Consider the following 15,388-nt stretch of genomic DNA (forward strand, 5'->3'; position numbering starts at 1 on the left):
AATAAAATGTGTGTCCCAATAAAGAATGAATAATGAATGTGTTCATTGTCATATAGCAATGATGATGATGAAAGAAGTAAAAAGCGATACAAAGCAAAGATGCTGAATGCAAATTAATGGCTTCAGAATATCAGGCCACCATCAACAACAGGCCTCATACAGTATTAGTCTAGTTAGTTGGTCATGCTCGGCTCGCATCCCTCGCTCGGGGAAATGAGCTCCGTCTCTTTTGTTTAGCCGGTGAATAGACGAGACGGGCGGAGATGGATCGCCGACGGCCGCTAATCAGAGAAGTGACGTCTTGTGTGACAAATGAGAAACACTACACCGTCAGGTCAGTGTCGTTGTGACGTCAGTGAATCACCTCAGCAGAGGTGTGTGTGTTTTTCTGGGGGGGGGGGGGGGGGGGGGACCAAACGAACAAACAAACAATCACAAGCAAGTCGGTCATAACATTAATTTAATGTAGCCTAATCTATAAATATATTAAGGACCACCCACACGACTCCCGCACAGACAGTTGGAGCGAACACAACAAAGACAGCGGGAATTCCCTATACAGATACGCAGAGACCCGGTACCTCCAGCCGGTAAATCACCGGGAGATGGAATACTTTGGGCTATAAGGGGGGACTACCAAAGCCCTTCGCTTTAGACACACCACATCATACCACATGCCGCTGCGTCGGAGCACAACTTCATAAACACTGAGACGGCAGAGCGTGTTAAGCGATCAATGATGTTGGAGGATATGTGATGCATGCCATCACGTCTCATTTATCAGTCGCTCTGAAGCTGATTGATGCATGTGGACACTCGGACATATAATCGATAGTGTGCAAAAAGGCCGAATACATCAATACAGATGTATACTTCATCGTAGAGTTCACTTCATAAGAAGATAATGCATATGCATTTTCTGTAATTATAAAGCTAAATTATCGAATAAGCAACTTATAAAATGGCTCACAGAATCTGATATCTGTACATTTTGTAATATGGTACGGCGGGTCGGGTGAACAGACTACAGATATGCGCCTCTGTTGCTGATAATGAAATGAAGCATTGCTTACCCTCACGCAATGAGTATCCTGATTATTTTAAATGTTCAGTGGGTGATCATCTTCCTTCTTCTGAGCCGGCTCCGGGGCTCCGCGGACTGTTGGAGTGCTTGGCGGTGCTGAGGAGAGGGGCGGTGGGCCGTTGGATGGGGGATGGTCCCACGTGCTGCCCGGTGCTGAGGAGAGGGGCGGTGAGCTTTGGGTTGGGGGATGGTCCTCCCTTAGCACCGATCTGCGGTCTGTTCGGAAAGAGCGCCTTCAACAATGGGCTCATACAAATAAGACGCCACAGTCGAGAAAACCTCAATTATTTAAAACCTTTTTTTTTTATTTTTGTTTATCAATTTTAAAAACGTAATGTTAACAATGATTGTATCGTCATCGTCAAGGATCGTATCTTAAAAATATATATATTCATGTTAAAGCAGGCTCGGCTCCAGGGCGCTAGGGGGCGTTGTGTCTTCCTGCGTAGGTGCCTGAATAAACCTCCGCTGGTGACGCGGGTCTTTCCTTCCGGCTCCGGTCCCAAACCAAGTGCAAAGGTAAAGCGATACCCGGGATTACAATCCTAAAATATCTTTAACATCGTATGTAATATTAAATTATACTTTCCACCGTGTGGCCTATTGTGTGTAACATGTACAAACCTGGTCGTATTTCCCGACTAAACACCCCGTACCGTGCGATATGATGTTATTACTTGGTGCGTATCCCCCACTATACTGGTGGTGGAGCCGCTATCCATCTTGCGTTTGATTTTCAATCTGTGTAAAGTCTACATGTGGTTGTGTTATTAACATTCAACGCATCTCTATTAGTTAGCCGGTCATTTCTTTATTAAACCAAAACCTTGTTATCAGCTGAAGTTTTGCACTAGTATCCTACACGGCGATCAGGCTAGCGAGCTAGGAAGTGTAACCAGGAGTAGCATGTAGCGGCTAAGCTACGGTCTACTACTAGTACAGACCATCTATAACGTTGTCCCCCCCTCTGTAACAGATGCTGATGCCCAAGAAGAATCGCATTGCGATCTATGAGCTCCTCTTCAAGGAGGGCGTCATGGTGGCCAAGAAAGACGTCCACCTGGCCAAGCACCCCGAGCTGACCGAGAAGAACGTCCCCAACCTCCATGTGATGAAGGCTATGCTGGTGAGTTTTATTGATGTTGGGTCACTTTCTGAATGTATCGCATGACTTTACATGCATTGATGGAAGATCTGATCGTCACTGCAAGCTTTAATGTGTCCCTTAAACTGTTTGTTTAGAAAAACGTAGCATGAATCATAGGAAGGGGCTTCGGCGACGTGCATTGCCCATCTTTCTGCCAACCATTTTTTGGCCTATCACCAGTTTGCACCCCTGATTGTTTGCTAGTTTTGTAGTTACTCTTGAGGAATGTACATTGTGGACAAGTTCTTCCTCACAGCATTTTTGCCAAACTGTTTGATGTTTAGGGGTTAAGTTAGACTTTGGTTCAACTTTGGTCTCTATGTCAGCACTTGGATGCAAGGTTGTGTGTTGGTGATTCTCGTCTGTCAAGAATTCACAAATAAAATATGGTGATTGATTTGGGAATGTTATATCAGCCAAGCGGCCATATTCACTTTTGGAGAGTCAAGCGTAACCCACAGAAATTTCCTTTCCGGGCGATGTTAAGACAGGTTTTACCTTCAGCTATTTGCCACGGAAGAACAATTTGACTCAAGTTTGTCCATGCAACCTTTCCACCGAGTTCTCCCTGTGGTGAACACATGCTGACTGCGCTTCCTCTCCTCAGTCCCTGAAGTCGTGCGGATACGTCAAGGAGCAGTTCGCCTGGCGCCACTTCTACTGGTACCTCACCAACGAGGGCATCCAGTACCTGAGAGACTTCCTCCACCTCCCCCCGGAGATCGTGCCCGCAACCCTGCGTCGCCAGACTCGCCCCGACACCGCGAGGCCCAGGCCCAAGGGTACGTCCTCGCTGGCCCACGTTAACACTTCATCCAATGCAACTTTATGCTGGGGACATGCAAAGATCATGTGGCGTGATGGTTTACTGGCCGGGGTTGTTCGACCATTGCATTTACATTCAGGGCGTTTAGCATACGCTTTTATCCAAAGCAACTTACAAACAAAACAAGTACATTTGTCAGGAGAAACAACTATATATCTATCGTTACAGTAAGGATGTTCATAGTGCCAAGCGTTAGCAATTGTTAGTTCAACCCATTCCCTGTATACGCGACCACCAGCTGAAATGTGCCGGGTTCAATGGCCCCAAGATCCTTAAGTCGACCTGTAGGCCTCAAAGAGCAAGGTTCCTAACCCCTCCTCGCTCCTTGACCTGTAACTTCAATTCACTAAGTCGATTTAGATAAATGGGCCTGCTTAGTCAATGGTGAAAATAAATAAGAAAGTGGACACTTGCACATGATGGCTCATTTCTACAACGAGTGAGTTGAATGCTGGTTAACTGTATTTGCTGTGAGCTAGTGAGAATCCTATTCCACATGATGCCTTTGTCTGACACACATACGAGTTGGCATGTTTTTATTGTAGCTGGATTTACACTGGGGGGGGGCTCAGTCATTCATTCACTGTACGACTGCTGAGTAGGGCATTCCAGAGGGAATCCTCAACACGCAGTATTACACCCACACACATGTGAAAGACTATTGATGAAGTGGTTTGAATGGCTGAACACTTGGTTTTTAACATAGTTCTTCAAATGAAATTTTAGCTTAAACTGCTGTAGCTTTTTCCCAGCCCACTAATCATATGCTTCATGGGTATTTAGCATATATATTGGTTTTATGTTGTAAACTAACTTAAAAATTGAGCTCTAACCTCGCCCTGTATGGTGCCACCCATCACACCCCAGCTGGACCTGATTTTAAATAAATGATACTCTACACCCTTATTTCAGGGGGCTTGTAATCCCAGACGTTTGTCTTGGTTGATTTTAAACTGTGCTCCTCTGCTTCGTCTCACGTTTGCCTTGCTGGGTGTCCATCCTCATGCTTGGGGTCAATGCTTACCGTTTGAACGCTTTTTCAGGAATGGAGGGAGAGAGGCCGGCACGCCTCAACCGTGGAGAGGCCGACAGAGACAACTACAGACGTTCTGCTGCCCCCCGTACGTACCCCCACCCCTGCTGCTCCCTGGAGCCCCCCCTGTATACCCACCTGTACATGGAGCTCCTCCCATACTGTGCTTTGGTTTTTTGATCTTAACGTGATGTTGTGGCCTGCAGCATTGCTGGAGGGTTGGCAGCCGATTCCAATACCACAATGAATATATCTAAAATAATGGCCGTTATATCTTTAATATAAGCACTTTTTTTGACACCCTAGCATCTCCCAAATTGGCCCAGTTTTCTTTTTTGCGCCTAGGCAACGTAAAACGCCCCTGCCTAGCGGCGAAACTATGCATATTCATGGTCCCAGAGGCACCGTATGTGCTCATTAGCCTCCGTTAAATAAGGGCACTGGTGTTGTGTTTTACTAAGTGTTCGTGTTTGTTGTTCACAGCTGGCGCTGACAAGAAGGCCGAGGCCGGAGCTGGAGCTGCAACAGAGTTCCAGTTCGTACGTAACGTTTCTAGAGCCTTCCTCGGGTTCAATATTTCCCGGAGCGTTCACTGATCCCTGAGTGTCCGCGTATTTATTGGGTTCTTTGTTTCTCTTCCAGAGAGGTGGATTCGGGCGTGGCCGAGGACAGCAGCAGCCTCCTCAGTAACCTGTTTTACTTTCTGTACAATAAAACGTCAAAAACACAACATAATGGCTTCACTCGTTCTGTCCGTGGGGGGTGGGAGTGGTGTCTTGTTTGTTTGTGGGCCTTACTCTGGGATACCATCGGTTGCCTTTATAAGGCGTCAAGTGTAAAGGCCAGAGTAATAAATGTTCTAATCCCAGTTTCATAACCCATGATGCCGAAACTGGGATTACTAGTGTAATGAACCAGCGTTAACCTTGAGCAGTTGTCCAATGGCATGGCTGGCTATTTAAATGGTAAATTACATTGAGTACCGCTTGAAATGAATTTCGATAAGGTTCATTATTGCCTTGTTCCATAATCCCAGCATGTGGTACATGGAAGTAATTGAGCACCGAGCTATGGGGGTCTGATGTTGCATTATGATTTGTTCAGGAGTGATGCTGAGGCAGCTTGCTTACACCAGCACCCATCATACTGGATCACTTTATAGAACCGTGTAAGGCTATATGCCACCAAGTGAGTGATTAGCCATTACAAGCTGTTTGGAAAAACTGCTTTCCTGTGTTTGATAGTGATCACAAGTAGGTGTCCACTTAGATGTGTGCTGGGGTAGATCAGTGCCATCCTACCCAGTGGACTCGAGCAAATGTTGCTTATCTATCCATCATACATCTTGTATTCCAACAGGAAAAGGCTGATTTTCAAAAGCTTGTAACGGCTGATCACTCACCTGGTGGCTTATCACCCCTTTAACTATGCAGTTATATATTGTATATGCTTTACCTGATCTTAGGAGATGCTATTTATGTAAAAACAGTGATGTAACCAGCATTACATGATTGGACCAGTTGATCCCAGAATGAAAGCAGGCGTGTATGTGAAATACTGGTGTTTATTTGTTGGCACATGTATATTACAATCTTCAGTCTTATCACTGGTTTACTCCACAGAAAAAAGTCCAGTGATGCATACCTTGTAGAACAATTACACACACGTAACTTCAAGGCTGAGCTCCATCAGAACAAGTGCTTGGAGGGATTTGATTAGATTTTCGCAGCTTGCTTCGGGGTAGTAATTAAAGGAGGTAATGAGCGAAATCACTATCAAAACATCTATGCTGCATTTTTACTACACGAAAGTTATCTTCAATTTGTAGTACTCAATGTTGACGTTAGATGGCGCCAGCGGTTTGTAATTTTACCGCTGTGTGACTGAGGGCGGGGGCACCATAGTTCAATGTCCTCAGCCCTATCCTCCATTTCAAATATCAGAACAGAAAATGTTTATTTTAATAAATCAGGAAATGGGAGAAAGAAGGAAGGGTTCTGGCATCATCACCCCTCCACCCCAAATAAAAAAAGATGGGACACATTTACAATTTCATGAATGAGTTACAGAAGTAGTAAATGTCACTTGTTGTTATTGGTGAAAAGCCCTCACATTCAGTTTGCTATAACAGTAATAAGTTTGTCGAGACCAACATCTACTCAGGCCGGACGGAAGGCTTGAAGACCTCCGTCCCACTGTCACAGACGTAGGTTCACCTTACTACCACATAAAGGGAGGTTGAGCTGTTTTGCAGGTAAACCAAAGACTTTGAACACCACACCTTGTCCGCTCAGCGATAAAAGTACCTCTAAAAGGTCAAAGATTCAAGATCATCAGTGAAAGGCATTTTCACAGCCGAGATAAGAACTTCCTCTGCCTTTTCAAATACATTGATCGACCCGGATGGAATAATGAAGGGTCTTTAGCGAAGAGGTCCGGTAAGCAATTAGAAGTTAACTATTCTGTCAGATGAAGATTCTCCCATTAACCATGAATTGGTGACTGAGCCGAAATAGCTTTGGAGCCACTAGCAGGTCGACCATGGCCCAGCTATATCGCATGCCGGCCAGGATCAGGATATACATGACAGACAAGTGGTTAAGCCAATCAGATTACAGATTTGATAGGTCATATTCCTGGGCCACTTTCTCCTCTTAAAAAGGGAAATGAAATGCATTCATTTAGTTTTGTGTATTTGATTTAAATTTGGATACATCTACTTTGGTTTGGGTAATTCTCAAAAGGAGTTAATTTTTTCTTGTTGTAATAAATACTCCTCCCTTCACCCCAGAAGCTTGCGACATTGCTTGTTCTTAAGCCAACTTTTATTTTGAAAAGGCCTGGCCTCAAACCTCACCGCCTCATCAACGTTGCTCCGAATAGAAAAGGTCAAGCCAACGTTTCGTGGAGCCCGACTGAAACACCATGTTGCACTCACAGACGTCTGTCTTTTTTTAGTACTCGTCTTTGATCTATACAGAAATTAACAATTTACAGTAAAAACGTCTTGCATGCTATCTACAACGCCTTCAGGTTCACAGTATTGCGCCGGCCGCGGCCGACGACACAGGCCGGCGTTAAGAGAAGTCGGCCGGGCATGAGAGAGAGCGCGAGGGAAAACAAAAAACAAACTATCATCCAAAAAGCATTTTACATGTTAAAAACAAAAAAAAAGTCTCAAACTGTACACGTCGCTGCCCGTTCTGCATCTCAACAAAGACAGCGCCTTAACATCACTTTCCATTCTCAAGCAGGTTTTTTTTGTCTTTCTTTTTTCCCCTCCCTTTTCTTTTTTTAAAGGATGCAGATTAAATACTTCATGATGAAAAACAAAAACAAAAACAGACCATAAAAGTGCCCACAAAAACAACATTTAAAAACCACCGGATCTAGGAGTGCCGCGAGGGGGCACAGTGAATGTAAACAATCGCTACTAACCAAACTGAATGGGAAGAGTATAATTAGTGGAAAACAACAAGGGCAAGACGACAAAGTGATATGTGCTGAATTTAGAACTGATAAACCCATGGTGTCTGTGTGACGCAGGCAGCCTAATCATACGGAACAAGTCTACCTCACTTCCAGGACTGAACCAACATCCCCTGAAAGGGGGGGGGGGGGGGGTGAGAAGGCCCCTCTTTGCCCAAGTGTGACCTTAAGGAGCATGGGCAGTCCGTTTAGACCCCTTAGTGACCTCACAAATGGAAGTCATCCAGCTGCGTGGCGATTGGCTCACGCTACAGTCGACCCGGACGGACCCTCCCACTTGGGATGTCACTGAAGAGGGGGGGGGGGTTCAAACGGTATGTCGGTGGGTGAAATAAAACGGGGTGCTCTCCAAAGAGAATGGCGTTGCTGAATGAAGGGTGGTGTTACATTCACCCCCTGGCTGCCCTCGCTGTGTACACAGGGGTACAGTATTCTAGGGTGAACCTGTAGTGATTGGCTGGTGTTCCCCACCAGATGTGGAGAAATGTACTTGACACATTCAAAAACTGAATAAAAAAAGAAAGTACGAGCGCTTGCAAGGGGGCCCAAATCCTTCTGGTCTGAGAGACAGAGAAATATGAAATGAAATGAAGGAGATTAATCAAAAACACAGAGAGAGAGAGAGAGAGAGAGGGAGAGAGAGAAGAAACAAAAGAAGCGCTCAAGCAATACCTGCCGCGCAACACGCATCCAAACACAACGCGCTTTGTATCATGAAAAAGAAAGTACTACCAGGTCCGATACAATTCAAAACCGACCCTGTCGATTTGTGACCTCTGAGAGGACACGCCCACTGGTGATGTCACTTTGGGTCTTTTTCCTTGAGCTCCCTTGCTGTGCCAACTGAATTCAGCATTCAGCTCCACCAGCCAGGTAGCGTTTAGAGCCAAGATGGCTGCCGGCTATTAAAAGGCCCAGGGGGAGGACTAGCGAGACGGCTATCAACATCGGGGGCCCCTTGGGGGAGGAGAGGGGACAGCACACGCATGCGCACATTCAGCCACAGGAAGAGGGGAAGGGCGAGGCCGAGTGGAGCCGGCGGTCACCAGAAGCCTCCAGCGTAAGCACTACGGACACAACGGTCACATCACGACAGTGAGAAGAAGTAGTTCTTGCATTCGATAAATCACCGCGCTAAGGGTGCCTTAGGGGAGAGAAGGAAGGAAGGAGTTTAGGGAGGAACCTCATGCAGTCGTCAGTGAAAAGAAGAAAATATAAAACTAGGTAACGAGGGTTGAGGGAGTGGGGGGTATTCAGTTAAAGAAAACATTAATTCATTTTTTAGTTTGTCTTTTTTTTTTTTGCTTCTCCTCAGAATAGTCACCCCCGGTGTGATCAAGTCTGTGCCAAAGCACTGGCACAAAAAGAGTTGGCAAGGCAAACTATGTTATTCAGATACAAAACAAGAGCGACCAAAGAAAGAAAGAGAAGGAGGAGGAGGAGGAGGAGGAGGATTCTTAGTAAGAGCGCAGGTGGCGACGGCCCGACAGAAACGAGCCCTGGGGGGGGGGGGGGGGGGTGGAACGGGGGGGAGGGAGAGGCGCTGCAGGCCGGGCTCACAGTTATCTAATCCCCGACACGGAGCTCTGACTCAGGCTGTAGCCGGGGGACAGCTCGCCGCTGATGCTGCCCACTAGGGGGGAGCCGTTGCTGGTCAGGCAGCCGTCGCCGTCGCGCAGGGCCTGGAAGTAGGTGGCCTGCACGGGCTTGTGGCGGCGCAGCACGCGCATGGCCTCGTCCACGGCGAACCATTCCCTCTTCCTCCCTGTGGACGTAGACGAACAGGCCGCTGTTGTTTTTGTTGAGCAGCAACAACAACACAGCGGGGGGGGGCGACGGTAGACATTAGAAGACAGCGGGAACAACACAACACAGAACACCCTGAGGGACGCACACCACAGGGCACACACTCAAATCCCTTCAATCTGCCTCAATCATAATACTACAAATTATCATAATAATAATAACGAGATATGCTTGTTCAAAGTCTTTTTTGGACTATTGCTATATATTGCTTTGGCCCAATCTGAGTCATATTCCTTCTGTTAATATTTAGTTAGCCTGTGCAGCTCATAAAGCGATAAAGCAGTTTTTTGCTTCGTCTGTCAATCCGGTAGAATAATACTAATTAAACTAACATTTACAATAGGCCGCCTCTCGCTTTGTGCTTGGGCTCCCTAATGATGATGTCTGTGTGAGGAGGGAGTGTTAGGGGCCTGCAGACTGTCGATCACGTGACTGTGGACGGGGAGAACTTTGAACGCTGGTGTTTTTGGGGATGGCATGAAAAACAAACGGAGGCTTTACCAATGTTGACCGAGTCTTCCCAGGCGTCCAACAGCTCCGTGACCACCAGCACGTACACGTAGGTCCTGTGCTTCCTCTCACGGTTCTGGGGGGGGGGGGCGAGAGAGAGAGCGGTCACCTCGGGTGAGTTTCAAAGTAAAAGTGATAAGGAACAGGCTATGGAAAGACTGAAACAGAACGTCACTCACCTCAAACACGCCGACCAGCCGACCCAGAGTGCCCTTGACACCCGCCTGAGGAGGGGAACAGTAAAAGCAAACACAACGCCAGGTCAACGTCACCAGAGTCAACACGCCGGTGTCAGAGAGGAAGCACTCCGCGGCCGGGGCGGTATGGTGGGAGGGAGGGAGGGAGGGAGGGAGGGGGCGCGCAGTAAACACGGCGGCAGCATCGACTCAGGTCTCATTGGTATCCATGGCAATGATGCTGAACAGATTTATCGGACAAACTGCGCTTTACTGGCAGGATACGAACAGGGGGAGGGGTTGAAGTCTGTACGGCTGATCAGACAGGAGCGCCCTCGACAGCAGACGGAAACACACTCGCGGTCGGACAACAATGGCTCGACATTAACAAACACTGCTCTGGAGTCTCCACTTCGTTAAGGTCACAACCTATTTTGAAGAGGCTGAACGCTGCGACATTTCACACAGACGAGTATAGACAAACACCCGGGGGACGCCGTGCGGCCCCGCTGGCCCCCCCCCAGAGGTGGGCCGGCCGGCCGGGGGGGGCCGCAGCGAGGCACCGACGCAGGTCGCTGCCCCGTCTCCCTCGCTCCTTCAGGTTCCAGTTTCAGTCTATAAATACGTGTGTGACTGTACATGCTTCACCCCAGCTCCATCCCCCCCCCCCCCCCCCCCTCCCCGGGCCTCTTACAGGACATAAGGACAGGAGGAGGAGGAAGAAGAACCCCACCCATGCAGGGCCAGCCGTTAGGTAACACGATCAAATCCCCCCTCCTTCATAAAGGTCTCTCAGTGTAGGACCAGAAAAGGGCTTCATACCCGTTAGCCAATCAGGCGGGCGGCATCTCGAAAGAGGATGTCAAAAGTTGAGGGTGTGGTAGAAAGCTTTGCGCAACGCACACTGGTGTCCTCATCGTGTGAGAAGAGCCACCACCGGGATGTGATGGGGGCCGTCACTAGACGGACAGACACACAGGCACACACAGGAAACCTCAGCAACCTTTGACCCACTCTCGGCTCATCCGACAGTTCCACATCACCCTTGGCGCGACTCCAAACCAGCCGGTGCACAAGGTGATAGCACTCACTTCCCTGACGAGAGAGAGAGAGAGAGAACCAAAAACGCGAAGCACAGGCCAGATAAAGGCCTTTCCCCCCGCTAAACGACCGTCCAATGAGAAGCTTACGATGGCGTGACTGGCGGAGAGGTGGTGTATGTGTGAGAGGGAAGTAAAACCACGGCTGTGAAAGGCTTATGGTTAGACGAAGCTCTTTCAGCGCTTTGAACAAAAACTGGTGGAGATGGATGTGACGCCTCTATAGACTTAAAGCCCAGTGGAAAACGTGTTGGCAAGGACCGCAGGGGCCACCGAACAGCCAGGGGGGCGAGGGGCTGCCAGGATAAGAGATGATATCAGCATCCATCAGTGAGCGAGCGAGAGAGCGAGAGAGAGAGAGACTTCATAAGGTCAGCGATCCAGAGGGGCCATCGTACGGGCTGCTGCAGGTCACACACTCTCTCCTGGCCCGGTGACCAATCTGTTTAGATCCGAGACACTTCCTCCCTGATCCCCACCCCGGATACATCCTTTATACCGGGGTTCTACTACCCGCCCCCACAGTGGGGGGAGGGGGGATTTAAAGGATGTACCGGGACATTAGTTCCAGAAGAGCGCGGCTATTGTTTGGACCACGCCATTTTGGAATCCACGCTCGTAAATCTAGCCCCCCTTTTCTGTTTTGTTTTCCAAATCTTCAAGAATTTCCATAAAGAGCAACTCCTTAGCTAACATCATAAGCTGGCAGAACACTAAATGAAAATAAATAAACTTAGTGGGACAATGCCAAAATTGATGATGAAATTGATGATGAAATGAAGAAGCAATTTATAATGGAGACACCTGCAAGGAACTCTAATGAGGCATTAGTGGATGAATTCTGGAGTAGGACAAGCTCAAAGCCACAAAGTATAGGCAGAAGGACTGACTCTTTTGTCTGATCCCTTTCCCAGATGTCACCTAACTTGTTATTACTATGATTACACCCATCAGCAGTGTATTTTCCTAATCCGACACAAACTACCGGTAGGGGACCAGGGATGTGTCAACTCTCCAAACCCTACATACATCCATCACGGCTCTAATACCATGCTTTTAGACTAAGACACAACACAACAAACACAAGGAGGAGCAATCAATCCAATGATAAATAAATACATATTTAGCCATATTCAACATAACTATTCCCTGATTCCTTGACCAGCGTTATGGGGCTTAGCAGTGGCGCTAACACGGCTTGCCTGGCGTTCAATCTCAGCCTGACCTCCGCAGACAACATCCACAGCACTTTGTAACACGATGCGGCCATGCAGCTTAGATGTTGCTAGGCTCTCCTTCCATGCAAACACATGACTGCACTGACAGAACAGGTTCTCACTGAGGGGGGGGGGGGGGGGGGGGGGGGTCATCATGTGTTAAACACAGATCTAGTTTTGACAACAACATTAGGCTAATGAAGCCGACTGCTTTGACGATTGAGTCAAACTGATGATGACCAAGAACACTTGCCCTTTGGGACATTAAACTATATATCACTTTAAAAACAGAAATAAATAATTAACCAGTATGACATTTATGACGAAGAAATAGTCATCCGGTGCACAGAATCAGAAGTATTTCACAAAACACAGTTACAGTGTAGACCCGTCAACAAACCGAAAAGGTGCCATAATGAGGTAATAAATAAAAAAGGAACCGACCTCTTCACACACTTCTCTGGCGGCCGCGACGCTGGGCTCCTCCTCCGGCTCCATCCCCCCTCCGGGGACGATCCACTTATCGGGGTGCCGACTGCTGCTCACCAGCAGCACCTTGGAGCATAACAAACAGTAACGCTCAGATACTGACAGAGACTCTCCCGGCCACGTCGCTGTGCATGCAACAACCACACACACACAAACCAGCCCTGAAAGAGGCAGACTACTGTTTGAATAACTAGGGGGTTTAGCAATCCGTAGAGGCTTGTGGCGAGTCACAATCCACTGATCACTCAGACGTGGTTTTATTTGACAGCTGGAAGGTTTTTCCTAAGAGGGCAACACGTTTGTGTAGGTAAAAGGGGTAGTTATTGTGTCTCTTACGGGATTTAATCTGGACCCTAGCCAAGAGACCGCATGTTTGGTATGTTTGAGGTTGAATCAACCAGAAACATGGAGTGATTCAACACACTGTCCACCTCCAGCTAGTACTGCTGGAGCCAGATTGCTAATGCCAAATAGCTCACAGGCCAATATTAGCTCTGACGTTGTCTTTATCCATCTATAAAATATATACGTATATAATATCATAAAGATACACGCATGTTCGTCCTGTATATGTATACACACACAAACAAACATAAACGTTTAACGTTTAATAAAGACATTAAGAGGAGAAATAACGGTACGTAGAGACGATGGTCTGTTATAAGGAAGCCCTGCCAGCAGCAGCACTGTGATGACTGGGAGGGCTAGCTAGCGTTAGCATTTAGCCTAGCTAGCGTTAGCATGTAGCCTCTGGTTGACAGGCGGACCAGTTTGTCCAATGAGTCGGTTAGCATTGGGCTGGGCTACAGTAGCTTACATAACCCATGGCTCACTGGGGGATAAACTGAAACATACTCTTACGAAACCTACATTGTCAAACACACAGCGTCACAGCCGACCTGGTCTGCGAGGCACAAAGCAAAAATTGTGGGGGGAATTTAGATTTTTCTGTGGAAGGAAGCTAAGGTCGGCTAGTCGGGCCTGCTAGCTCATCATGTAGCATCCACGGACTCACCTCCTCCTCGGAGCAGCTCCTGAAGCACAGGCAGGCGGCCCGCTTCTTGTAACCGTCGCCGTCGTACGTCCGGGTTTGGTTTGACTTTACCTTCATCATTTCAGGGGTAGAAGTTAGAAAGAGTCGCGAGTTGAACCCGGTTAGAAAGCTGTGGATGTGAGACGCAAAGTCCTCCGCTGGGGAACCTCGGCGTTTTTCCTTAAAAGAAATAACTTCTCCTTCGCTTCATTTTCACAAACCTCGGCGCGTCTACGGCACGGTCGCCATTACGAGGAGCCGCTACGACCGCTGCGTAGCGGAGCATTTAATGGCAAAGGCGGCGTAAGGAAGTTGCGCACTCGGATTTGAAGAATTGAGCCATCGCCTGGTCCAACAACGCAATGCCATACTTGCATACAGACATGTTCCAGTTGATATTAACTTACACATTAGTTTTGTCTATATCATTCCAAGGATCGTTATTGTTATGATTTGTATTGAAAGACATTTAGGTAACGGAAGTTAGATCGCTATGGGTTAATAGGATAGTATTGTTTGATGGTTAAGAAAGTTTAATTGGTTTGAGCACCGATTCAGCACCTCAGGTAATGGACAGCGCCCTCATCTATGTATGGTCCCGTATACAAAGGGGGCCAATTAAGAACTGGATTAACGTCACATTTGGTTTAATGGTTCACTCAGAAAAAGGTAAATGTACAAAGAAAAACAATTCTATCGAGTAATCAATAAAGTGGTTGTGTAATGTAATAATCTTGTTAATTGTTTATTTTCGAGTTCTTCATGGATAGAAATATAGATTTGACCCAAACATTTCTGACTAAATGTTTAAAGGTGATGGGGTGTATTGAAATTATGCTTATATTTCAACGTTGCATATAAAATACTCGTAACAAGGACAATTATCAATGATGCAATGATTTTACTTGTTTGTTTTAGCGCTCAATCTATTTAATTGTAATACTTGAATGTGATTGTCTTTGTAGTTAAATAACTCAACACCACCTATACATGTTATCATATCGTACTTGTATATTGTTGACCAAACTTTGTTGGTTGCACACCTTTTGTAGCATCCTTCCCACTAAGGGCCCCCGGGCTCCTGCATATTCAGGAGGAGCAGATGAGGGCTTTAGACAATTAAAACCATCTTCACGGGGTCACTCTCAAGGGGCTTGAAGTATGTCCAGTCGCTAAGGCAACCCATCATGCTGCCAACTACTCACGCAGCTGTTATGCATGGTTCAGATCGCAAGAGGGCGCTCAACCCTTTCAGAACAAACGCTATGGCTGGAACAGCAGGGGTTATCAGCGCACTGTGCCCTGAACAGGAGAGCGGTTTCACCGTTCAGGTATTTAATCTAAACACGTACACGAAACCTGTCAATCATTCCCTTCCTTATAGGAAGGGAATGATTGACAGGTTTCATAGTAACCACAATTGTTCTTTTACATCTGTGTTCATGATATGTACGGCAGTTGGAGAAGCCTTTTGTGGA

At 47.1% G+C, this 15,388-nt stretch overlaps 2 protein-coding genes across 4 annotated transcripts; one reads left to right on the forward strand and one right to left on the reverse strand.

The window, feature by feature from the left end:
* Positions 1–1,443: 1,443 nt before the first annotated feature.
* rps10 (ribosomal protein S10) lies at positions 1,444–4,825 on the forward strand. Of its 2 annotated transcripts, none has more exons than XM_060068228.1 (6): positions 1,444–1,603; positions 2,061–2,210; positions 2,839–3,013; positions 4,101–4,178; positions 4,574–4,629; positions 4,733–4,825. In XM_060068228.1, exons 1-6 carry the CDS (start codon positions 1,478–1,480, stop codon positions 4,778–4,780), a joined length of 633 nt encoding a protein of 210 aa, XP_059924211.1. In that variant the 5' UTR covers positions 1,444–1,477; the 3' UTR covers positions 4,781–4,825. The 2 variants fall into 2 exon arrangements, with proteins under 2 accessions (XP_059924211.1, XP_059924212.1); XM_060068229.1 differs by having other exon boundaries at positions 1,601–1,648.
* An 813-nt stretch (positions 4,826–5,638) lies between these two features.
* On the reverse strand, positions 5,639–14,197 carry nudt3b (nudix (nucleoside diphosphate linked moiety X)-type motif 3b). Of its 2 annotated transcripts, none has more exons than XM_060068230.1 (5): positions 13,893–14,197; positions 12,833–12,943; positions 10,075–10,119; positions 9,887–9,971; positions 5,639–9,368 (listed from the first exon to the last, which is right to left on the reverse strand). In XM_060068230.1, exons 1-5 carry the CDS (start codon positions 13,989–13,991, stop codon positions 9,142–9,144), a joined length of 567 nt encoding a protein of 188 aa, XP_059924213.1. In that variant the 5' UTR covers positions 13,992–14,197; the 3' UTR covers positions 5,639–9,141. The 2 variants fall into 2 exon arrangements, with proteins under 2 accessions (XP_059924213.1, XP_059924214.1); XM_060068231.1 differs by having other exon boundaries at positions 5,639–9,344; positions 13,893–14,195.
* Positions 14,198–15,388: the final 1,191 nt, after the last annotated feature.

The sequence above is a fragment of the Gadus macrocephalus genome, chromosome 13, assembly GCF_031168955.1.
Source record: "Gadus macrocephalus chromosome 13, ASM3116895v1".
Taxonomy (NCBI): domain Eukaryota; kingdom Metazoa; phylum Chordata; class Actinopteri; order Gadiformes; family Gadidae; genus Gadus; species Gadus macrocephalus.